This window comes from Lycorma delicatula, chromosome 3 (assembly GCF_047948215.1).
Source record: "Lycorma delicatula isolate Av1 chromosome 3, ASM4794821v1, whole genome shotgun sequence".
Lineage (NCBI taxonomy): Eukaryota > Metazoa > Arthropoda > Insecta > Hemiptera > Fulgoridae > Lycorma > Lycorma delicatula.
The window spans coordinates 74,355,326-74,382,743 of record NC_134457.1 but is presented as its reverse complement, the minus strand read 5'-3'; the positions used below and the strand labels follow the sequence as shown (position 1 = coordinate 74,382,743).

The following is a 27,418-nucleotide window of genomic DNA, read 5'->3' as shown; positions in this document are numbered from 1 at the left end:
ATTTACTGTTGTACTAGTGTTGTTGATAAAGAAATTATTTCTTTGCTAAGAGATTTTGGCTAATTTTGTTATCTACTTTTATTTAGGCTATTTAACGCACATTACAGTTATACACTGTTAAGTTTAGTATTGTTTTATCAACACATTTATGTTGAAATATTACTTTTATATTTATTGATCTGATGAAAGTGAATTATTAAACTTTGAGTACTGAATGCACTGGTTAGGAGTTAGTTTTACAAACCCACCGGGTTGGTCTAGTGGTTAACGCGTCTTCCCAAATCAGCTGATTTGGAAGTCGAGAGTTACAGCGTTCAAGTCCTAGTAAAGCCAGTTATTTTTACACGGATTTGAATACTAGATCGTGGATACCGGTGCTCTTTGGTGGTTGGGTTTCAATTAACCACACATCTCAGGAATGGTCGAACTGAGAATGTACAAGACTACACTTCAGTTACACTCATACATATCATCCTCATTCATCCTCTGAAGAATTATCTAAACGGTAGTTACCGGAGGCTAAACAGGAAAAAGAAAAGGAGTTAGTTTTACAAAGGAAGAATGTTTTTTAAATATGTTGTTTTTACAATTTTGTTTTTTTTATTTTAAAATTACTTTTATTTACCAGCATAATATGTTTTATTGTATTATTTGGTGTTTTTTTAAAGTGAATTTTTAAAAAATTAATTTGATACATATTGTTAATAATTTACATAAATAAAATATGTGTTACAGTATTAGTCTGTTTTAATTTATTTTTAATTTCCTTCATTTATGTATAAAAGATATTATTGATTTAATTCTGTTGATTAAATGATAACAATAAGTTTGTGAAATAAATAAACTGGAATTTCAGAAGCCTGGAGGATTGATTTTTTTTTAGAAATAGCAGCTTTTTTCTACATAACACCCCGAGTTAAATTTACATAACTGTTTTGTTTTTCTGTTAAATCTCTACTTTATTTTCTATTTATTTTTACATAATAATTTGTTCTATTTAATGGTAATTTAGATCAATTCATTATTTATTATTAGTCAAATTACCAAAATAAATTTCCCCCTTGTTTTAAGTCGGCTAATCCATACTTGAATCTCTTCTAAAATCAGTACATTGTTGTTTAACACCTTATGAGCTTGCTACAGTCCTTCCTTATATTAAACACTGTATTGTAAATTTTTTTTTAATTTGAGATTCTTAAATATGTGATAGATGTAGGCTTCTTTTTTCAGATATTTTCCTTAACAGTGAATATGAAATAGTTTTAGATTGAACCCCATTAAAAATGAGTAAATATTTATAGGTAATTTGTCAAGGCAAATAAAAAATTTATGACTGACCATCTTCAAAGGGCTTATAACAACCCTATGTTGATAGGAGCTGTCAGTGGTTTGCTATTAGTTTTAAATTACTGATAAATAATTTGGCAGTTAGCATTTTATAAAACACAAACTAATTTGCTGGTATTAGTGATTTGATTCCTGAATAAATTTTCTTACTTTTATTACCATTATTTCTTTATTGTTCTGGAGACTACTAAGACAAAAATCTTCTACAAATAAAAAGATCTTTAATTTAAAATTTCAGGTTATTTTACAAAGTCCCTTTTGTGATCATTTATTGTTTACTTCTGTTGTACAATTTTTTCTGTGAAGGATTTGCAAAATTTCAGGTAACATGCAAAGTAAAAGTACGGTGAAACTATTTAACAACAAAATCCTGGTTATGTTAAAGTATTACTACTGTGTTTAGATACTTTGTTATTTTTACACACATTCATTTTGAAATTATCTTATGGTTGTTTTATCATCCAGATCAGTGTGTGTGTCTGCCCCATTTTTTTTTTTTATAAGGATTGTATTGGCAGTCAGTTTTTCTTTTTTTAGTATAAAAACTAGATTTTTTTAGAAATAGCTGGCTTGAAAATTTTTACCATATTTTAATAGAATATTTCAATCCATTTTTGAGATAGGAATTTATGTTAAAAAAAAATCAAGATAAATAGAAAACATTATTTTTGAACGTATATTTTTTTATTCCTTCCTAAATGTTTCATTCATTGATTTAATGTAAATTGATAACATTAAATAATAAAATATATACAAATGTAATACTATCTAATATTAAACAAAATAAATTCACAGAAGAGATTTTTTGAATTGTAATTAAACATTTTCCCAGATAGAGTTTCTCATGTTACTTATGTAGAGTATATGATAATTGTTTTCATTAACTAAACATGTATTACTAAGCAATTTTCAAACGTGGCACAATGCAATATTTTCTGAAATTCATATAGGTGTGAGTAAATTAAACATGTCCATCTCATATTTATGACTTCTACACAGTTGCCGGGAGTAATTCAGACGCAGATATGGTACACAAACCAGACCTTAGTTCTAATGTTAGTAATAATTGTATAATATCAATTTATATATTTTTTTTTTGTCTTCAGTCATTTGACTGGTTTGATGCAGCTCTCCAAGATTCCCTATCCAGTGCTAGTCGTTTCATTTCAGTATACCCTCTACATCCTACATCCCTAACAATTTGTTTTATATATTCCAAATGTGGCTTGCCTACACAATTTTTTCCTTCTACCTATCCTTCCAATATTAAAGCAACTATTCCAGGATGTCTTAGTATGTGGCCTATAAGTCTGGCCTAAGTTCTTGCGTAGGACTTCATCTATGCCGTTCATTGTTTCTTCTAAATCCTTTTTACTCTCGGCTAGAATTACTATATCATCAGCAAATCGTAGCATCTTTATCTTTTCACGAGTAAATTGTTCTTTAACATCATTAACTGCTAGTTCCATGTAAAGATTAAAAAGTAACGGAGATAGGGAACATCCTTGTCGGACTCCCTTTCTTATTACGGCTTCTTTCTTATGTTCTTCAATTATTACTGTTGCTGTTTGGTTCCTGTACATGTTAGCAATTGTTCTTCTATCTCTGTATTTGAACCCTAATTTTTTTAAAATGCTGAACATTTTATTCCAGTCTACATTATCGAATGCCTTTTCTAGGTCTATAAACGCCAAGTATGTTGGTTTGTTTTTCTTTAATCTTCCTTCTACTATTAATCTGAGGCCTAAAATTGCTTCCCTTGTCCCTATACTTTTCCTGAAACCAAATTGGTATTCTCCTAACACTTCTTCCACTCTCCTCTCAATTCTTCTGTATAGAATTCTAGTTAAGATTTTTGATGCATGACTAGTTAAACTAATTGTTCTGTATTCTTCACATTTATCTGCCCCTGCTTTCTTTGGTATCATGAGTAACACTTTTTTTGAAGTCTGATGGAAATTCCCCTTTTTCATAAATATTACACACCAGTTTGTATAATCTATCAATCGCTTCATCACCTGCACTGCGCAGTAATTCTACAGGTATTCAGTCTTTTCTTGGAAAAAAAGCAGCTGGAGTTTTCCATTGCTTTCAGCTACGCAGTATTCAGAGGATTGAGTGATGTTGATATGGCCGTTTGTCATTCTGACTCACGCCCTTAACAACTACTGAAAGAGCTGCTGCCCTCTTTCAGGAATCATTCCTTAGTCTGGCTCTCAACAGATACCTCTCCGATATGGTTGCACCTTTGGTCCAGCTACTCTGTATCCCTGAGCACTCAAGCCCCCTCACCAACGGCAAGGTCTCATGATTCATAGAGGAGGATCAATTTATATATATATATCAATAATTATATTAATATAAGTGGACATATTTTTATTATTACAGTTTTAGTGATGTTTTATTTTTTGTATATTTCTTGAAAATAAATAAAAATATCTGAGAAAGATAAAAAAAAAAAAAACCATAAATTTATTATGTTGATAAAATTTTTTTTTAGAATATGTTATTTCATTTTAGTTTTGTTATCAATTTTAATAAAAATAAAATTATAAAAGTGTGTGTGTATGAACCACAAATGTGAATTTTTATACAGTTCTTGATATCAGTTTTTTATGTTATCAGGAATTTTTCCTGTAAAAAAAAACATGGTTTTGAAGAAGAATTTAAATTCTTTGACAGATACTGGGAAAAAAGTGCTTACATTTTTATCATCAATTGGGAATAGTCAGTAGTATCATTTTCATGAATGTTGCACTGAGAGAATATGGTATTTTCAGTGTTTGATCTAAAGGTTGGAATTAGCTGTAGACAAAAATGGACTACATCTTAAAACATTCAAACATTATGAAATTATCAAAACACAACTATATAAAAACAAATACTCATATCTGTTAAACTTTCTGACCCAATTCTAAATATGTGTATTCTTAACTTAAGTAAACAGCTAGTAATATTTTAACATTGGTTGATGCCAGAGTAATAAACAGCAACAGCATTAATTAATTAAGATGGCTGCAAATATTATAAGAGTTTTTTTAAAGAGTTATATTAAATTAATTTGATTCAGTTTGTCACTAAACATGAATAATTTTACATAATATATAGTTTTAATATGCAGTATGGTGCAAGTTTGAATAACCTCAAAGACCCTTTTAGCATTTAAGTTAATTAAAAATTGATTATTTAATTGATTAAATTGATTATTTGAGTGATGCCTAACAGACAAACCTTTTCATTTCAAGTTTACAGATTTATTAGGAAAGAAGGTACTAACATGAACAATTATTAGTAAAAAAGGCTGTAAATTTTTGCATTATGGCAGCTTTAGCTTTGGTGATTGCCTTCTATTAATTTTTTTTTCTTTTGAGGTATAACAAAACTTAAAAAGTTTTTTAAATTGTTTCCTGGTGGATCATGCATGGTTAATTTCAGCAAAACAGAAATTCAAATTTGACTGCCGTCTGAAATTATTTCAGGTCAAAAGAAATCAGCGATATAATTCAATCTTACTGCTAACTGGGGTTTTATATGTAAATTTTTTTTTAGGCAGGTTTATATTTATTAGATTTTTTTTTAATGATTGTAGCATAGAATGAAAAGTAGCAATAGCTTAATTAGTTTGTTGCAAGAATTGTCATATAAATTCATAATGATTTAAGCAAAAATTCTTAGTTAATCAGTAATTCTCTCAAGATCAACAGATCTTGAAAAAACATAACTTTTTTATTAACATAAGAAAATAATATTTTATCTTCTACTGAATTTTAAATGTATGCTTGGGTATTGGTTTGCTTGCCACTTCTCCCACCATCACCCCATTTGGTTGCCCTTAAGCATAAGCCTGAATGTTTATTCAGCCTCGAAACAGGTTAGCAACCTGTGTCCTAACTAGCTCCTAGAGCTAACCTAAAAGCGTGGTACCATATACCAATCACTTGGCATGTCCCACCGCCCACTTGTCATATATCACTAAAATGGGAAGGCGCACCCTATCAACTACTAAAACATATATGACTATCAGTAATTAAATTTATCTCGTCAAAGACAGCAAGTCACTGCCACACCTAGGCCGCTGAATGCCAGCAAGTACCTGTCCACCATTAAAGCACTTGGAGCCTTAATCTGGCTGGTAGCCGGCCATATTTCTCGGTTAGCTTCCTACAGCAGCATAGTAGGAGTCTTTTCCCTTAGGCAAGCTACTGATGTCGGTTGAACAAAGCAACCACATCAAGGAACTCCCACACAGTCCGACAATGCAGCTCTCACCACATTGACTTGCCGCATGTGAGTGGCCAATTTTCCCCTTGACCTCTTAAGTTTCAGGGTTTTTTGAGTTCTGGACCCCCCAAGAACTGGGCAGTCGAACATCATGTGTTCGTTTAACTGGACCTCCCCGCAAATGCACAGCTCATCAGCTGCCAGGTGTTACCAAAACAAATATTGGTTTAAATTTACGTGGTTGGAGAGCACTCAGGCTCCCATTGCACTTAAAATTGAAGGAGAGGCATACCATCCCCCCAGATCCTGTATAAATCTATACAAGGACCTTCCCTAAGTCGTGGTGTGCCATTCTTGCTGCCATGCTTCCATCGTGAGGCTGTAAAGCCTCCTCCGCAGGCGAGAGATTGGCAATTGTTAGAAATTTAGAACTGGCGCATTGAGATCACCGTTCCACTCCGGTACTTGCCCGGTCGAAACCACATCCCAAATACCTCGGCCTCACTGCCTTTTCGCAATTTCCACATGGCCGCCCAAACTTTCACGACTAAATTGATTGGGAGAGTCTTTCTCAATACAGTGATAGCCTCATAGGAGGTTGTTTTAAAACACCAGTGCATACAATTACGGCTCTACGCTGGGCACTCCTTAAATTTTGAATACGTGCTCGATTTCTTTCCAACCTTTGCGCCCAAATGGATGCCACGTAAGAGGTCATATTTTTGAAGACACCTTGATACACCGTGTACAAATGACGACCCGATAGCCTGTAATCCTTTTGAGCAATGCTCCTAAGCTTGTGCATCATAGAGATGGTGTCCGCTGCTTCTTGCCTAATGTGGTTGCTAAACAGCAACTTCTCATCAAACATATCTGAATGTGAATTGTCATCAAACATATATAATATATTTATGGTTAATCAATTTTGCAATAAAATTATTAAAAAAAGAAATATTTGGCAAAAATTGAATTTTATAAGAAATTTACAGAATTATATACATAGCACATGTTAATGGCTGTATTTGCATCTACACTTATAAATCATATGGAGATAACTGGTTTCCATATGACTTTCTGAGGTTTTAGTTAATTTTTTATCCTAGTTAACATAATCTATTATTTACAAAATTTAAATTACCATCTTATCACCACCACAGAAATTACTAATCACAGAAAAAAAAATATTGCTAAAAAGAAAGAAGTGGGGATCATGTCAAAGTTTGTATAATATAAGTAATAACCATGAACTTATTTTTTACCATCAATTTGAATTTTTTAGTTTGATTTGAAAATAAATAAAATTATAAGCAGTTTTAGAAATTGATTATTTCCTTTATTAAACAACTGCAGGCTATTCATCCAAATACAACTGATATGAAATAAATTTTCGTTAGCTTGTGAAAAATTTCAAGCCTTGACTGAATTGAATCTAAAACCTACCAGATGAAGGGCAATGCTACATCTTTGCCACAGAGGCCGACAGTTGCAAGGAATTGTAGCAGTTATGCTATTTACTCTACTGAAATGGTGGTGTTAATTAGCTTTAAAAGTGTCTTTGGAGGGATAATTAGAATGTAATTTAAAAATGAGTTATTTAATTTTAAAGTGTTATATTTCATCCTTCTTTATTTAATTATAAATTAAAATAGCTAAATGTAATGTTTTGCTAATAGTAATATTGAGAAACTTGACAGAATAATTTACATAGCGCATGTTAATGGCTATATTTGCATCTACACTGATAAACCATACATTGTGGAAAAATCACTTAATGTGTTTGTTTTTCATATTTTAGTTTAAAACACATATAGTGATACAATTTACATAAAACTAATTAAGGCAATGAACATTCATATGTAATTATCAAAACGTTATTTATCAAAGTTATTGTGCTATAAAAATTTCAAATTAAATGTACAAGATTACACAGCATAATAATAAAACATATACAATTAAAAACTGGAATCCAGGAGAAACAAATTAAATTCCGGTTATTTAGTAAATATTATATTGTGTAATTTGGTTGTATATTTGCCTACAGATACAAAAATAAATGAAAGCACCATGTTCTACATTTGAATCAATCATAGCAGTTTACTGCATATAAATGGAACATAACATATGAAAGTTATACTCAACAATATCAAAAATATGATTCCAAATGAACTAACAACGTAACTTGATCAGGATAAATAAAAAGTAAAAATTGGTTTTTAAAAACTGATTATTAATTTTGATATATTTCCTTAGATGAAGTGCAAAAATTGTTATAAAATTTTCTTGTGCATTGTACATATTTAAAATTGATTTTTTTCTTATATTTGGTGGGTGCCTTTTTTAAATACTAAAGGCAACTTTTTCGTCTCTAAAATTAATATTAAATATTTTAGTTTGAAACTTTTATTGGATTTGATTTAAAGACCAGCATTAGAACGAAATTTTTACGTAACAAAAAGATAAAGGCTCCTTTAAGCATACGCGTGAATCAACATCGGTTGAGTAGCTGATAAGATAAATAAATTAGTCATTACTATCTAGTGAATAGTATTTATTGACATACTAGCAACTTCGATTAGCTAACTTTAGTTGAAATAATGGTTTGTGGAAAAAAAACCTTGTTATAATTAACGTTCGGCACGGAGTAATTCTGCCGGTTGTATAAACGCGAGTTAGATGTTGTGGCTTGTAGGGGGAAGCTAAATCAATTTTTTCGTGCTGGAGAGGCGCGGCCCGATGTTGCTCCCGCTGCCAACAGATAGCGCAGAGATCGGCCGGTCAGAGACCAACAGTGTTCAGTTGAGCTCTGGAGAATTTTGAGTGTTGTTGTGTATATGTCTGTTTCCGGCAGCGAGCTGCTGGAAATGGGCAGGCTCAGCTGAGATAAGGGTTAATTAGTCTGGCATATTGTAATTTTTTTGTAGCTGACTGACGTAGTGTGTCTATAAGACGATAGACGTGTTATGACGGTTGTGTGTGAGTGTTGTGTACAGTGCGCGAGATGAGTGGTAAACCCCTATGTATTATCTGATTTCGTTTATCGGATTGTAATCTGTCGTGCGCTCGGCTGGTCCGAGTTTCTCGGTCCGTTAAAAGACCGGCTTCGTCACGTTTAAGAAAGCAGGCCGGAAAATGGGGTGTGCTATGTCTGCGGAAGAGAGGGCCGCCCTCGCCCGCAGCAAGAAGATCGAAAAGGACTTAAAAGAGGATGGTATACAAGCAGCCAAAGATATCAAGTTGTTACTTTTGGGTATGTAATTAATATCACTCGTTAAATTTTATTTAGTACTTACTACGACTAGTGTAATTATTTTCGGATTAATTTTACTTAGAGGATTTTGTTACTACAGTAATTTGTTATCGGTAATAAAAAAATAAATAAATAAAAATAGATGGAACTTTTCAAAAATTATCTTTTTCGTTTTTGCAAAAATATTACCAACAGTTGACATCCGGACAGGGATTGGGGAGCCAGCGTTCGATATGCTGGGCGGGGTTATGCGCATGTGAGTTCGGTCTCGATGCGATACGAGGAACTACAGTATTGCAACAATTCTTTGACTATATTAGATAATAAATTTAAACATTTCATCCGAGTATAATTTGCTTTTTAAAAATAATACAATGCAAAATTTACTGCGAAATTTAACTTTTTATCCTGCGTAAAATATAAGGTCGGTTGGATGTAAGGGTTGTGATTTATTGCAATTTTTTTTCTTAATGGCGACCATTGATAACTCGAACGACCCTTATTAGACACGCTACTTGATAAATTCATTATTCAGAATAAATGACAAAGTGACTGAATGAAAGAGTTTCCCTTTAAATTCTTGATTGGCTACATTGTATATTGGTAAAACGTTTTGTTTTTCTTACAGTTTAAAATCTTTGCCGTCTTTGAATTCGTAAGTCCTATTTATATACATTGATACAAACCTTTTTTTTATTTGACTTAAAAACTTTAGTTTTTAAATCAAATAAAGAAATTTTTTTGTTACATGCTGCGTGTCAAACCCTTAAACTATTTTAAAACGTAAAAATCATTCTTTTTAATCTTATCAGCAGTAACCGTAATGAGAAATATGGTTATCTTTATAAATCAGTCGCTTGACGTGAATTAAATTATTTTTTATTTCATCTGTGGTTAACTAAATTTTTATAATATAATGTCCGTAGAAACGCGTCTCAGTTTCAGCGTTTTATGGATTGTATTCTATAAGCCTTGAAACTTTATTTTCTGTTATATTCTCGAAAATTATTTATTTATGTAAAATAGATTTTTCGATTACAAGTCTAATTGTGTTATTTACTACTGTTCCCTTTTAATTCATGTTTAGATAATTCAGTATTATTTTTCTTAATAAAGTTGTTTAATACAATTAATTTTTAAGTCGCAACAAATATGGTCATTAGCGGCTATGTTAGTTCGACTCGTTATAAAAATTTCCAAACCATAGCCGAGAATCGAGACAGCGACATTAGGTTTACCGGGATGCAAGCCTGGCGTCTGTGGCATATCGGCTGTCAACAGATTATTGATTTATCGTCTGTGGTTGTTGAGTGAGGTATTCTGAGTGAATTTAGTGCAGACAGATTTTTCAAAGGATTCTTGCCTACCTATAAAAAATAAATATCACAAGGGACTAGCTGAATTTTTTTTTTTTCATTTACATTTCCCTAATATTTTTTTGTGTAATTATTTCCGATTTTTTTTTTAATCCAATATTCATTGTTTCATCACAGTGGCTGTAATTGGGCGGTTACCTTGAAATTACTTAAAAAAGAAAATTATTTAACGAAAGTAATGAAAATGAAACAAGAGGTAATTTTAATAAACATAAATTCCGTAATTTAACAATCCTAACGAAACATACTTACATATAAATTTATTTCTATAGGTGATTGAATGTCTACTTTTTGAGCAATGTATATTAATTGCTTTTTTATAATATATAAAAATTGCATTTTGTCACATTTAAAAAGTATTACAAGTAGGTATTTTAAAAGGAAATTTCTGATATTCTACTACATTCTTCAAATTCTTTCTTTTGTTGTCAATTTATTTCAATTTCTTATATTCCTTATTCGGCAGCTATATTTAACAATTATATATATATTATATTTATTTACTGTGATTAAATTGTCTCAACAGACAAGTTCATTTTTGTGTATTGTTAGAGCACTTTTATGTTAGCAATGGATGTAATAGATTTTCCTCTTTTATCATTCTTGATATGGTTGTTTATATTTGACAGTATTTGCGAAAATACGTAATCGTTCTAACTAACGATAGAAATATTGAAAGAATATTTTATATTGATTAAAAAATAAAATTATTAGAAAATTATACTTAGTCATTCGATGTGAATGTTAATCATATTTAGTTTGATACTCGACTTCCGTAAGCTTTCTAAAAGTGGAATATAACTTCCTTCCTGAAGTTCTAATATTGGCTTTATAGGATAATGACTTGTTTTAATAAAATAATTATTGAATGTTTTTTATTTATTAAATCGACCAGGATCTTTAGTTATTCTTCAATTTAGAAAGTGTCCTAATACGGCGATTTATTTTTCGTTTTCTGCTTCAGTTTATTTAAAGTACAAAACAAATTTTGAAAAAATTTGTTTTAATTTAATCAGTGCGAACATATTTTTGTGTTACTTGTAAGATATATTTTTATATGGTATAGATATTTACAATCACAGTTTTTGCATGCTGTAGTATTTGTTAAATTAGACAAGGTTTTATATATGTATTTTTATAATATAGATATAAATGAACATTCATTCGTTTGCATTGACATTCACATAAAACTTAATACCAGCTGGACCGATTTGAATGACTATTTTTATAAGTTTTTTATTAAAATTTGAGAATGATAAAACAGCGTAATCTTTCACCTATAGTATTTTGAGTCTGTTGAGTACATGAATAATTTTCTTGAAATAAAAACTAAATTTATTTTTATTCATATATATATATATATATATATATATATATATATATATATATATATATGTACTAGTTCCCACGTCGCAGCTTCGTCCGCGCTGAATGGTTACTTGCGTTTCCCGTGGCGATCCATCTTTATATTTTGTTTTTTAGTCAAGTAACCGGAGGCAAGTGCAGCCAATCACACATACAGTAACGATGGCAGTGACTGTGTTGGTTGAGCCACAGCGCCGTATACCTTGGCACCCCTTAAAAAAATGGGGATTAAAAAACACCGAAAATGGTTTTTAAATATTTTTCTGAAGATATTTGCAAGCCCAAATTTACTGAATAACTCATTTACTATAGTCTGGATTGGGAAAATTTTCAATCATTGTTCAACATTTTTTTATCTTTCTTTATCCCGTTTCAAGGTCGAATTTCAAAAATCTAGAAATTGATTTATTGACACGAAGATTACACTTACCAAAAGTCAGGTTAAAGTTTGAGCTTCAACCAGAAAATCTCTATTACTATATATATATATATATATGTAGTATATTTTGAAAATATACTTTTTTCAACGTTTTTTGAGGAAATATATATATATATAAAACCTCAGTTACGCCAAGAAAAATGGGTAAACATGGATTGGTTGCGATTGATAGGGTAGTTTTTTTGTTTAACTGAACAAACAAAAACCCTCTTCCTCTTATATAATAGTATAGATTTTATTAAATATTATCAATATCTAATATTATCACGATATTCTTTCATCAAAATCGGGTAACTATTTTATTTTATTGTACGGTTTTCATAGATAGGCGATAAATGTAACTTTTCTTAGATTTCTATCCATAAATAGATACATAAATTAGGTCACAATTTAGGCTATAAAAATTGTTGAAATGTGTTTTTATTTTTAATCTTATCTTTCTGTTCTGTATACAACTAAAAAACTGGATTTTGATTTGCAGCATTTGTTATTTAATTGCAAATATTTATCCTCATTATCTCAATCTATGTTTGTACGGGATTAAGCATGAACGACATAACCTGTTTTAACGAAATTTAAAGAATGAATTTATTTTAACTGGTCGTAGAAATTTACATGATTGAATCTTAGCAATGTCTTTTCTTATAACTTGAAATATCTATTATTAGACAGCCCTCTTCTGGTGAAAAATATAATTGGCATTATTCGCTCAGTATACACTAAAAATAAAAAAAAACGAAAGAATATAACAAAAATTAAATTCGGATGTTAATTTTTTTAATTTACCCTCTTCAGAATGCATTTTTTTTTTGGAAAAAATGTAAGTTATTGAAATTAAAGCTAATAGAATTTGTATGTAACTTTCACTTAAATGTTTTTGAAATTTCAAACGAGGGCTCTTTTTTCCGCGTTGTGGGTAGTATTTTGTGTTTTACATGTTTTTGATGATATTAATAAAACGGACAAGAATTAAGATGAAATAAATTTAAACATTTTTCGTACAAAATATATATATTTTTAAAAAATAAAATTTAGTTCCTGTAGAAACGTATTTTGTGTTTTACATGTTTTTGATGATATTAATAAAAGGGACAAGAATTAAGATGAAATAAATTTAAACATTTTTCGTACAAAATATATATATTTTTAAAAAATAAAATTTAGTTCCTGTAGAAACGGTGGATAACTCAACTTTTTTTAATTAACCTAATTTATTCAAAGTATTATTCATCCAGCATTTATTACTTTTTAAAATTTTTGTTTTAATCTTACTTTCCACTAAAAACACGTTTTTTTTATCTTGGAGAAGGAGTTTTATTTCCTTATTGAGTTATAGAAGTTTATATAATGCATTGTTTCACACAAAAAGGGATACATTTATTAGTCTCTTTACAATATTTATTCCAGTCTTTCTTATGAGGGAGATGGGTATAAATCACTGGAAGTACAAGAAACAGCCATTTTTTAGTCTTACTTTTTCTGAGAGTAATGATGTTAAAGAATAATTATGATACAGCCATTTCCTATATTGAATACAGTTGTAGTGTCACATATAGGGCTTAACATTACCTGCATTTCGTCGGGTATGGTTTACTGGTATGCGACTGTGTATATACCTAAATGAAGAACGGTATAGGGATCCATTTCTACACTCCTAATTTCGTTTAGGGAATCATTTTATTTTTTAGAACGAGTATTCCATTTTTTGGAGTTATTTGTCACACGTGGAGGAGGTTTTTCTGGTGGTCGATCTCTCTCTTAATTATTTTTGGATTACCTAAATGGAAAATTTTTTTAGCAAAAAATTCATTATCTCTTATGGCAATTTGGAAATATCTTTTAATTCCTTGATATTGGATTGTTATAACGTTATGTAGGTTGATACCAATCGGATGATGGAAGTGTTTTTATGCGAAACATTACGAAATTGGTCGGGAAATTTGCGGTAATAGAACATAATACGAATTAGATTACCGTAATTTGATACCGTTTTGCAAATGAAAATGAAGGTTACTTCCGTGGCGTAAGTGGTAGCATCTCGGCCTTTCATCTGGAGTTCCCGGGTTCGAATCCCGGTCAAGCATTATGGCAGTTTTCACACGCTACAAAAATTGCCATTCATCTCATTCTCTGAAGTAATATCTAAACGGTGGTCCCGTTCAATAAATGAAGATTGGTTAATAATGTTTTCTTGAATCGTTTTTATATATTTTTTTTTTATAAAAACATGTAAAAACTCCATTTTTCCTTTCATTATAATTTATAATCTTATCTTTTAATCGATTTGCTGGCATTTGCGCATGATCGTCATGTCATAGAGATTTATTAAATATATTTATTATCGTAGTAGATATATTTCAGTCTTTATAGAATTAAAAACTTAATGTTTTTACAACAGTTGTCGGGTAATTAAGTATGGTAATTACAATAATAATAATTATTATTATAATTTCCTGTCAGATTCTATGACTGAAAGGTATAAGTGAGTTGTAGATTACTTACTGTTAAAAGACCTGTAATATTTATGTATGTGTAGTCAGTCCCTAACTGAGGGAAATAATTCACAAGTAAAATCCATTGTTTGCATCCCTTCGGAAATGTCTAGAACTTTTAAAAGAAAGTTTTTTATCTAGTTTAAAAAAAATAAAAAGTAGAACTCCGTATAAAGTTTATTATAAGTTTTCTTAAAAATGAAATTGGCTTATTAATTTAGTTTCAAAATATTGAGTATTAGCAGACAATTTTTTAGAAGGAAATTAATACATTTTGTGATTATGATTGTTAAAATAATAAGTAATTGCAGTGGATTTAAAATATCTTTATTTATTAGAAGCATAATTTATGCGGATTTTTTGTTGATAGTACTAAAAATAAACAGAGTATATTTATGTTAAATGTCCATATATGTATATTTAAAAGTAATATTGTGGTCTAATTACAGCAATGAACTTTATTCTATTAGATTTAAAAATATTTAATTTATTTCATTTCTAGAAGAATTATCGTTACAAATTGTATAATTTTTTGTGAAAGAAATTATATTATTAGAACAGTTGATTATCATGTTCTGGTTTTTATTAAAAGATGTCTGAGTTATACTGAATTTGGACAAATTACAACGTACCCATAAGAAAAAAAATTGAATTTCGGTCATATAAGAAGTTTCTTTTTTTATCCCTAATGTGTACATTGCAATTTGTTCAATTAGTGAACGATAAGCAACCCCTTATGCCCAATGTGATGAGGATGACTTATGACATGTAAATGAGGTATAGTCTTACACAGACTCAAGTTGACCATTTCTAAGATGTGGTTAATTGAATTCTAGCCACCAAAGTACACCACTATCCGTTATCTAGTTTTTTCTTTTTCTGTTTAGCCTCCGGAACCACCGTAAGGTATTACTTAAGAGGATGATATGTGTAAATGTAAATGAAGTGAAGTCTTGCACACTCTCAGGTCGGTCATTCCCGGAATGTATAGTTAATTGAAGCCCGATCACCAAAGAACACCGGTATCCACGATCTAGTATTCAGATCCGTATAAAAGTAACTTTCTTTACTAGGATTTGAAACTCTCGACTACGAAATCAGCTGATTTGAATTGTTTAGTATTCAGATCTGTATAAAAGTAACTAATTTTAACTAGGATTTGAACCTCAGAACTGTCGACTTCAAAAATCAATTGTTTAATTGATTTGCGATGAGTGGTTAACCACTAGACCAGCCTGGTCTAATGGTTTAGAGCAGCCTGAAAGAAAAATTATTATTGATGGCTTACAAATTTTCACCAACTTTTATTTTTACTTCTTTCGTTTTACACAAATTTAATTATTTGTGGAAAATATACAGTAGAGCTCCCTCTATGAATCATGAGATCTTGCCGATGGTGAGGGGGCTTGAGTGCTCAGTGGTAAAGAGTAGTTGGACCGAAGGTGCAACCATATTGTAGAGGTATCTATTGAGAGCCAGACTAAAGAATGATTCCTGAAAGAGGGCATCCCAACCCACCTTGTGACATTACCAGTCGCCACACCACCGCCTCCGTTCTAGCTCTGAGGGGCTTTACGGGAGGTAGTCTTTAGACCCTCTAACTGATTACATCTCACAGTCATCAGCCAGGCTGCTGCCCTGAAAGAGGGCAGCAGCTCTTTCAGTAGTTGTTAAGGGCGTAGGTCTTCTGAGTACTGCGCAGCTGAAAGCAATGGAAAATTACGGCTGGTTTTTTTACCAAGAAAAAAATGTAGCTCTCTGCATTTTCATGTAAAAAAGATGGAGGCGCCTTCCTTGGTAAAATATTCCGGAGGTAAACTAGTTCCCCGTTCAGATCTTCGGGTGGAGACTACCAAGGCAGGGGTCACCAGAAAATTAAAAAGTAACATTTAACGAGTTGGACCGTGGAATGTTAGAAGTCTGAAAAAGGTTGGCAGGTTAGAAAATTAAAAGAGGGAAATGGATAGGTTAAATGTAAATGTAGTAGGAATTAGCGAGGTTCGGTGGGAAGAGGAAAACGACTTTTAGTCAGGTGATTTTAGGATAATTAACTCAGCGTCAAATAAAGGGGGTCCAGGAGTATGTTTCGTAATGAACAAAATGATAGGGAAGAGAGTAGATTATTTCAAAAAGCTTAGCGATAGAATCATTGTAATAAGGATAAAATCAAAACCTAAGTCGACAACTATTGTTAACATCTATATGGCTACAAGTGCCCATGATAATGATGAGGTAGATTGTGTATACGAAGAAATTAAACAGATAAAGGGGGATGAAAACTTAATAATAGTTGGAGATTGGAATGTAAGAATAGGAAATGGCAAGGAAGGAAATATTGTGTGGGTGGTAATATAGTAATTCTAACTGAGAGTAAAAAAGATTTAGAAGAAACAATGAATGGTATGGATGAAGTCATACGCAAGAACTACCGCATGAAAATAAACAAGAACAAAACGAAAGTAATGAAATGTAGTAGAAATAATGTAGATGGACCATTGAATATAAAAATAGGACGAGAAAAGATTATGGAGGTAGAAGAATTTTATTTGGGAAATAGAATTAGAATTACTGAAGATGAACGAAGCAGGAGTGATATACAATTCCGAACACAGGTGTAACGAGCTTTCAGTCAGAAATATAATTTGTTTATATTAAAGATTAATTTAATCGTCAGGAAACCATTTTTGAAAGTACGAATATATGTTTGGAGTCTAGCTTTATATGGAAGTGAAACTTGGACGATCGGAGCATCTGAGAAGAAAAGATTAGAAGCTTTTGAAATGTGATGTTATAGGAGAATGTTAAAAATCAGATGGGTGGATAAAGTGACAAATGAAGAGGTGTTGCGGCAAATCGATGAAAAAAGAAGCATTTGGAAAAATATAGTTAAAAGAAGAGACAGACGTATAGGCCTCATATTAAGGCATCCTGGAATAGTCGCTTTGATATTGGAAGGACAGATAGGAAAAATTGTGCAGGCATGCAACATTTGGAATATGTAAAAAAAAAATGTTAGGGATGTAGGTTGTAGGGCTTATTCCGAAATGAAACGACTGGCACTAGATAGGGAATCTTGGAGAGCTGCATCAAACCAGTCAAATGACTGAAAACAAAAAAAAAATACAGAAAAGACTGATTTTGTAGTATATTTTTACCCTCATCATTGATTAAATGTTATATTAAAAAGAAGTGTATATGACATTATACTCGTTTTTTATCGGTTGGTAGTATCTTTATTTACAAAGTATTCATTGAATAAGATGAAACAGATGTTCAAATATTTTTTTATCGGCATACTTTTATATCACCTTTTAACTAGATAGTATAATATTTTTCTCAAGAGAAAACTCACGTCTTTTTTATGCTCATTTTTTTAACATTTTTGTCCTTTTTCCTTAACAAAACAAACTTAAAAGTGAAGAAATTATATTTAAAAAAAGATTCTTCCGCAACTCTGTGCAAGATGATCCATTTTAAGTTATTTTATTTTACATAATATTTCTTTGTATAGTTTTGCTCAAGAAATATACAAGATTTCAATTAAATGAGAAAACTAAAAGAGGTATAATTAAATTATTATAACCTTAATTTGATGAAATAATTAAAAATAACTAGTAACGTACAAGTATCAAGTTTAAAGTTATTCACCACTGTGACTCTGCATAAACGCGTATGAAAAATACAAAAATTAATATAACCTCAAATTGAGGTTATCTGTTGTCGACTTCAAGTTGAGCGTAACCAAAGGGCGACTCAACTTACACCAGATTTTCACATGCACAACTTCAGATACACTGCTACAGCATATTTAAATTTCAATGAATTTTTGTAGTAGTTTTGGAGATTTTCGAACCACAAATTTTATACATAGACATACATATACATATATTAAACAATATTTCGTGAGTGATTCACAATCAACGCTAGCAATAACTACTGAAGATAAATTGATGGAAATTTGGATGTACGTTTTTCTTACAGTGTAAGTGGATATTAAGAAAGGATTTTTTTAAATTCCGAGTTTAAAGGATTAAAATGGATTAACATTGAATTTTACTTTTTTTTTTAATTTCTCTAACAAATGAAGATATCAACTGGATTTTTGGTGTGCATAATCTTCATGTCAATATCCAAAAATCAATAACTAGATTTTTCAAAATTTGACCTTGAAAGGAGTGAAGAAAGGTAAAAAACTTTTGAAGAGTGATTGAAAATTTTCCCCGTTTTCCGAATATACTAAAAAAGATATTCATTCGATTTGCGCTTGCAAATAAATATCAGATAAATATCTAAAAATCATTTTTGGGTTTTATGAATTTCGATTTTTAAGGGGTGCGATGGTATAGGGCGCGGCGGGTCAACCAACACCGCCATTGCCACTCTTACAGCTAACTCCCGATTATCCGCGATAATAACTGGGAAAGAGGATCGCGGATAATCCAAAATCATTGCAAAATCGCGATTGATGCAAAAACTATATTTAATAATGTAATACCTGTTAAAATGATCTAATGCACTACTATATCAAGGTATAACGGAAAATATTAAAATAAAATACAGTACTACATCACACTATTACGTTCCTGGTAAAAGTAATATCCAGAAGTTTATTCAAAATAGGTATTGACAACAGATTTTCATTATCATTAATATTGTACGTAAATATATTGAACATACAACAGTGTATGTACTCTGTTTAATGCATTAACCAACGCTTATTAAAGTTATAGTAGCTAACGGGAAAACATTAAAATGAAAATTAATAAATTGTACATTTTACTCTTTAAGATTTTTTTTTAATAAGACGCGATTTGATTGTTTTAGTGACTGAGAAGACTTTCTTTAACTGAACTTCGAAGATTGCGTAGCATAATATTATCGCACAACGAATTATCGTCCTTTCATATCCACAATGAATTTTAGTACAGCATTATCGTCTTCAAAATAAGCACAAATTCAAATAAATGAATGAATGAGTAACCTATTACAGAACGGTGAAAAGACTTTAAATTTGTAACTACTTTATAGGATTTTAAAACTTTATTTTTTCCTCTAAAGGCATCGCGGTTAAACCCCAACACGGTTAAACACTTGCAGAAAATCGGTATTTGACTGTACTCTGTGTGCGACGTGATTGGCTGCACCTGCCTCCGGTTATTTGACTAAAAAACGTAAGATAAAAAAAAATTGATCGCGACGGGTAACGCAAGTAATTATTAGAGCGGGCGAAGCCGCACCGGAGATGCAGGAAATTACATTTTAAGTGAATGTTATTTTCGTACTCATATCTAAAAACGTAAAAAAATTCAATTTCACCTCCCCCCCCCCCCAATACCGTGCGATTGAAAGTAATGCGGTACTTTTCTTTGAATAGTCGGTAAAAGAAAATGCATAAAATTATATTTTTTTCTCAATTCTCCTTTAAATTTTGACTTTTAATTTGGCGCCAAATTGTAAATAACTATCAACTTATTAACCCATAATTTGATACTCTGATTTCAGTAAGACGAAATCCAAAAGAAGATCGAAAATGTTATGATTTTAATCGTTTGAGTTGGATTTTTAAGTCGGTTTAAATGTTTATTTTATTTTTATTTTAAGTAAGGTTATGTCTACACAAAATTTTACTTCTACGAAAAAATCCATTCACAATAAAAGCGAGGATAAAATTAAGGAAAGGAATGTTGAAAATTTACGTAAGGTCTTCTACAGAACCTGAGCTATTTTCGTACGAAAATATCAATATGTTTTGATATCAAAATTACAGTAAGGGTATTTATTTTATTTGTAAGGGATTATTAATTTAATAGTCAGAAAAAATTCTGACAAAAAGTGAAAAACATCAACTTATCTATGTAAGGAATTATTTTTACACGAATACTCAAAATGGAGTGTAATATATTTTGGGTGAACGTTTGTATGTTTGTTCCACCGTAGCAGCTCACTCTTGAACAGATTTAAATGTATGGCCCCGCGTTGGAATCCTTACGCTACCGGGAGTGTCATAGACTATATATTTATATATATGTTTAAATAAATTTAAAACATTTGAAAAAATTATACTGTATACAAAATTGTCACCCGCACGCTCTTTAATTATCCTATATGAAAGAGCAATGTTTGAAACACAAGCGCAAGTTGTTGGATATTAGGATTATGAGAATGAATATGGCGATTTACTTGATAATATGTATGACGGTGAAATCGTTATTACCGCTGGTATAATGCCATTTGACACCAATATACCAAACGTGAACTCTTATTTTACGTGATGTTACTGACGACCGTCCGACACCTATTTATCCGTTGAAGCGCAAAACAGCTCCTCTCATCAGCGTTATGCGAGAACAAAAGGTAAAAAGAATTGGCAGGTCAAATTGTTTCCAAACGGTAGGAGCGGGTACAGAGAATACCGGTCAGTGCCCATAACTCCACTTGATTTCTTTCAATCAAGGGTAATGAGTAACGAAAGGAGATTACAAACCAAGAGTATTGTTTTACGCCCTCTCAACTGTAGAGCTACATAAAGCTCAGTGAAATGTTTCTGTTTGTGGTTGTTTACACCAAAATGGAGCCAAATAATGTTGTTCAAAACGTTCATTTTGTGATGCGTAATATTCGAGAGACTCAGTCATATTGGCATAAAGCCTTCACGGATCTTATACCAACGGTCCTAAATTAAGGGGTTCCGCACTTCTACACTACACAATCGTGTAATGACTGCACTGGCCGGATATCCTATTTTCTTTTTTTGGGCAGTCGTGTTTTTTAAATTTTAACAGATTTAAAACTTGTCTTCGGAACCACTGTAAGGTATTACTTAAGAGGATGAATGAAGATATGTATGAATGTTAATGAAGTGTAGTCTTGTACGGTCTCAGGTCGATTATTCCTGAAACGTGTGGTTAATTAAAACCCATCCACCAAAGAACACCGGTATCTACGATTAGTATTCAAATCTGTATAAAAGTAACTGCTTTTAATAGAATGTGAACCTTAGAACTCTCGACTTCGAAGTCAGCTGATATCTAAATTTTTCTTACTCTCCTCGCCAGATTTTGGCCTATTTGAATCAACCGTTTTATTTTATTTTCATCATAGCTCTAGAGCATTCGTTCTCAAAGTGGTCGGTAACGCCTCCTTGTGGGCACTGGAGACCTTCAGGCGGGGGGCGGTAGAAGGCCCACAAAAAATTGGGGGCGTTCAGACGATCTAAGAAGCGATGGTTGATAAAAGAAAAAAGGCTAAAATTATGTTTTCCTGATATTTCAAACCGAAATTAAATATCTACTAGTACAAAAAAAGGGACACCTATATTTTTTGATAAAAAGTGATTGTATTTAACTACTTTAACTTTTGCAACCAAGAGGCTTAGACAGACGAATAAAAAAAGAATTAAAGCTTGAGTACTCCACATTTTCACAATATACTTAAGATTTCAGAAATCATCAAATTAAAATAAAAATCAGTGAGAAATTGCTCTCATTTAAAATGTAAGTTTCAACTCGGAATTGGGATATGTCCGTTTAAAAACAATAATTGCAGTTGCTGCTTTTAACAGCGTATCTTAAAAACAGCAATTGTAATTATTATTTTTAACAGATGGTAAGTTTAAAAATTTTGGGGCATTAGAAAATTTTTGATTCTCAATGTGGACGGTGGGCGAAAATGTTTGAGGATCAACGCTCTAGAGCTATGATACAAAAAGGAAAGTATGGTAATTAGTCAAAGAATGGATTATGGTTTTTTTTTTGCATTTCTCGATGTTTCATGACCCAGGGACCCAAAAAAACAAAATAAAGTGGGAGTGTAATGTTCGCAGTTGTTTTAAGCTTAATAACATTTGACTGGATTAACCGATTTTGATGAAATTTTGTACAGAGACTTGTTATATAAGGTAATTTTCGGATAAAAGTTTCGGGTACGTATCTCCAGGGGGTGGGGTACAATTTTCTTGAAATTTTGCAAACATAATCCCACTTTATAAGTTCAATACAAGAGTACATGGTTATTTTACCATCTAAAAATAAATTTTCCCAGATTCTCCGTTTCCCCAAAAATCGAAAAAGGTATCTTTATTTATTGCTTATTTTTTAGCGGGAATTTTGTTGTTTTCCTAAGCATAGTAGTAGTGCAAGTGCCCCCAAAAATATAGTGGGGGCAATTTTTTTGGGTGGGGGAGCCGATCAAAGTTTAAAAATATCGAATTTTTTAACTTTTCAAACTTTGTTTATGTATTTTTCCATTTATGTAAGAATAAATAACAAATACCAGGAAAGTATAACAATTTTGTTGGTGGTTTTTTCTATTGTACAGTTATTGGACGCTGTATAAGTAGAAGAAAAACGTGGTAAAATATTCGCGTCAGTGAAAGCAGAAAAATACACATTCTGTAAGAGTAGATCAATCTTCTTGTCTGTGAACGTTACTGTACTTTTTTCGCTACTGAATTTAATGTAGCAATCATTTGAAATGAATATATTTATCTAGTTGTAATTTATGCCCGTCGTAATAGTGGTTACTTTTATGTAATAGTATTTTAATAAATCGATGCTATAATAAAACATTGATGTTTAATATTGAAATAATTTTATTTGCACTTTTAAAGTTTTCAAAAAAGCCAATACTGAATGTAACTAAAAACTTTAAAAATTGCTCGTAACTTTATCATATCCGATTGAAAAACCCCTCAATTAAACGAGGACAGAAGAAAACAAAATTATCTATTAAGGATTTTTTTAGAATCTTTTTTGCGCGTTCACATTTGCGTAAAATGTTGTTGTTATTATTTTTCATAACTATAAAAAAATTTCTTTTTTTGAATGAAACGAAATTGACTAGTTAACAGGAGGAGCAATTGAGTAATAAGATATAACCAATAGTAATTTTTTACTTTAACTATGAAGCGAGTTATTAAGCTTCAAACTTATCGGCAAAATATATATCTCGATTAATTAAAATAATTCGGGTTGATAACCAGAAAATATGATGCGCACTCTGTATGTAATGATACAAGATTATATTAATGTCAGAACTAATTTTGGATTCTTATTGTATTTTTTTGAAAATTATTATTTTTATGAAATTACTTACGAAATTTTTCATGGAAAATATCCAATTATAGTTTTTATTTCTCAACTCTGTGCCAGATTTTTTAAAAATAATTTCCTTTATGACGAGGACGTTTTTACGATTTTTTTTTTGTTAACTTCTGTCTAGCGGTTTGGATGTTGGATAGTCAAGACAACCCATGTACAAATTACATACCGATTTTTATTTCTAGACGGCTGTTTTCTGCTGTTTTTTTGGATATATCAATGTACACTGTATATTGGTATTGGAAACATTATGGAATATATTCCATGTAGGCTGTTTAAGATAATATATTGAAAAGTTTTTGCTTTTGGCCATTTATTGTTTTATAAATTAAGAATTTTCTTTTAGAAAAAAATGTTACTTTAATAGCAATTTGGAATTAGATGTAAGCAGTCAGGAAAATTCAACTTCAGCATTTTTTTAAAGATCTATCATCACTTTTTTGAATGTATTTATGAAGGAATTTATTTCAAAGGGTTTTTATTTTTGCTATCAGCCTTTTTTTTTAAGTTGCAAATTATTCTTCTTTCTTGATAGAAGAATCTCTTTCCTTTTACACAACCTTCTACGTTAATTGTTTGATATCTTTAAACATAAAGAACATTCAATCGGTTTTTTTTATATTGCATTTCTATGTAAATTTTATTTTAAAACGCACAGTTTTAGGTTTAGATTCATCAGTTTTCTAGAAAGAAGTGAATGATATGAGAAATTACTTCCGATTTATGTCTTACGGATTTCAGTCACTATTCGGAAAGCTTTCTTTTAAATTTAATTTTTTACTTCATTCATGATATCCTTTTTTACTACTTTAAGGTAGCATTTTCATTTGTATAAGCGGATTTACGCTCTTATATGTAGATAAAGTTTTTAATATCAATTTTAATTATCCTTACATATTTATTAAAATTATTATTTATATAGTATGAGTAAGTTAATTTAAATGTTTCATTGTACAAGAAGGAAAATAGGGTTTTTCTTTCTTTAATTTTATTTAGTTCGAATTTTTTTTTAGTGTAATGTTACACTTGCGGCTTATTACAATTGCTGTGTTTTTTTGTGTGTTGTTAAAGATGGTGTAGTAGTCGAATTTCTTGTCAGGCCAGTTGTTATTGAATAGCATATGCACTATTCTGGTTTCTTAACCGGTAACCAGGAGCCGTTTGTTTCCGGTTACATTTTCTCAGAAGAATTAAATAACATATAAATAACTGGAATTGTTATTAAGTTTAATACTATTGAAAATATCAGTACAGACTAATGGAGTAATTTTTTTTTATTGTACAATTAATTTAAAAAAAGAAAAGAAAAACTTTCAAATCAAGTTATTACCCTGAAAATTCATGCATCGCTATGTAATATTTTTTCTAAATATTCAAAAGTTCTAACAAAGAAATCCTTAAGATTCGAAATGACAGATATGTTTACAGACTTCGCTAACATTTTGTTCTATCTAAACGTTAAAAAAAACCTTGGAAAGTATAGCATGACCTTTCCGGCCGGTCATCAAGGTGGTTACATCGGCATAAGTAATAAAAAAATTTTCCGTATTATTAAAAGTTTAGCAATCCGCGAATCAGGGGGTTCGCGGGTTGTGAACTCCCCTTTTGAGGTTGTTTTTATTGATTATAATGATTACCAAAACAAAATTTAAGCATCAAATATTCCATATTTCAAATAAAAAATGTTTTGATTTTGCGGGGTTTCCTACCCTGCGGGAACAATTTAGTAAGTGTTTTTATATAGAAGTGATTCTTAATAAAAAGATAATTTTTTTAGAAATTTTTAAAAGTATTGGAAAAATAAAGTATAATTTTTATAATAGTAATGAAAAAAATTGCTTCTTATTTTGGGTCCAGAGTATATTTTAGGGTCGGAATTACCTAAATTTTAATTGCTCTTAAAGTGACAAAGAAAAATAGAAAAAAAAAAACTTTAATAATAAAGAATTAGAGCCAAAAACCAAAAACAATATTATATTTTTTAGAGGTGGGGAAAATATGTATAGAAAACGTTTTTCTAAAAATTATCAGTAATTTAGTTACTCTGGTCGGCGTCTTGTAGTCTTTCTACCGGATAATTTAAGTGGAAGAATTAAAACGAAAACTTATTTGGTTGTGATTTAAGAAAATCGTGATAAACATTGTAATGATAAAGAAAACATTCTTTATCATCATACCTTTACATTTACAGACGATTTAAAGAACGTTTGGGTGTGTTAGTCATCATTTCTTAGTATTAGATTAATTGTAGTTCTACTGGCAATGATATCTAACGGTAAGTCATTCTGAATTCTTTTCGTATATTTTATCAGGTGAAGGTTTTTCATCTTTTGTGTTTTATTACGAGCGATCTTTTCCGTGCGAACAGCGGTTATTGGGTCGGTCTACAGTATAAAGTTCTAGAATGAAGTTGTACATTAAACGTTTTTTGTAATGTAAAGACGGGACTCCCCCTCTTTTATGCAAGAAATTGTCATTGAACTGGTAAGAGTTTTTAGGAACTAGCCAACACTTCTGTATCAGAAGACATATAAAGAAGGAGAAGAAGAAGAGTTAAATTATGCCGTACATAATAACCATAAGAATAGGTTGCAGTAGGTTTTGTACGGTATCAGAACCGAAAAAGCATTCTTTTGATTAAATTTGATATGCCGTAATTCCTACGCACTAATGTAATTTTTCATTACTGATTTATGAATTAAACGTAGCATTTATTACGGACACTTGACGAAAAGCCAACTAATCGCACTTAGGACTTGCAGTATTTCTTACATGTAGTTGAAAGTTTATTAAAAACGGTTTCATAATTTAGCTTGTTACCTCCTTTACCCTGTCATTCGTCTTACTATTGAATTTCTTTTTTAGTTTTATTTTCTTATGAGTTCCATAAAGGTTCTATGAAACAAGTGATTCATACATACGTTACAAGTACACCAGTTCTGTAAACGGATTTATTGAACCAATCGCCATCTGCTTAGCCCTGATTACAACATTACATTTATCAGTTTGCCATTGAATGCCATCACCAACAGTCTCCCGCATTGTCAAACTAGTCATATGCAGCATCATGAAAATACACAGGGTTTGCTCTTACTTCTCACAAGTCTCTATGAGCCGCGGAACAAGATTAAGTTCTTTTTACCGACAGAAATTTTTTGTTACATATTAAAGTCCATATGCCTTTGGGGCTTCTACTGGTGGGGGTGGCCACGCCGCCGGGGAATGTAACCCTTGCAACCGGAGGTGTACGCCCTCCGCCGGTGGCGTTCATGATCGTGACTTGGTAATGCCACGCGAGACATCATGATCGGGTGTCATTACCGGGACCGGGTGGTGGTGCGGGGTTTGTCCCGGCTCTTGCGCGGACCGGAATGAGGTTCCCCTTGTTAGGTGACCTAAATTTGTCAACGTAATTGGGTGTAGGTCTGAATGTCTATGTTGAGTGAAACATAATTTTGATTGGTGTGAGTGTAGTACAGATTTAACTTTAAACTCGTTCGTTCTCTGAGGCATTCACAGTGACGAACGGTGTTGTCAAATATTTACTAGGCGCGGGGTTCGTGCTTCCGCGGTTTTGGCCAGTTAGTTTGAGGGAATCATGTTAGGTTGGATGTAAAGATGTCGGTTTGAAGCCTACGTGAAGGCGACATTTGATACGTATTTTACTGATGCAAATGTCTGCCGAGGCATTTACATCGAAGGCATCCCGACCGAGGCCTGGCTGATGATCGTGAGATGTAATCAGTTAGAGGGTCTAAAGACGACCTCCGGTAAAGCCCCTCAGAACTTGGAACGAAGGGGTTGGTGTGGCGACCGGTAACATGATAAGATAA

General features: G+C 31.3%; 1 protein-coding gene across 1 annotated transcript in view; it reads left to right on the top strand.

Moving 5' to 3' along the window:
* Window positions 1-8,179: 8,179 nt before the first annotated feature.
* Window positions 8,180-27,418, top strand: part of Galphao (G protein alpha o subunit) — a 332,111-nt gene continuing 312,872 nt past the window's right edge. The window contains exon 1 of the mRNA XM_075359997.1: window positions 8,180-8,815. Within this exon, the coding sequence (XP_075216112.1) occupies window positions 8,698-8,815 (118 nt within the window). The 5' untranslated portion in view covers window positions 8,180-8,697. The remainder of the gene's footprint in view (window positions 8,816-27,418) is intronic.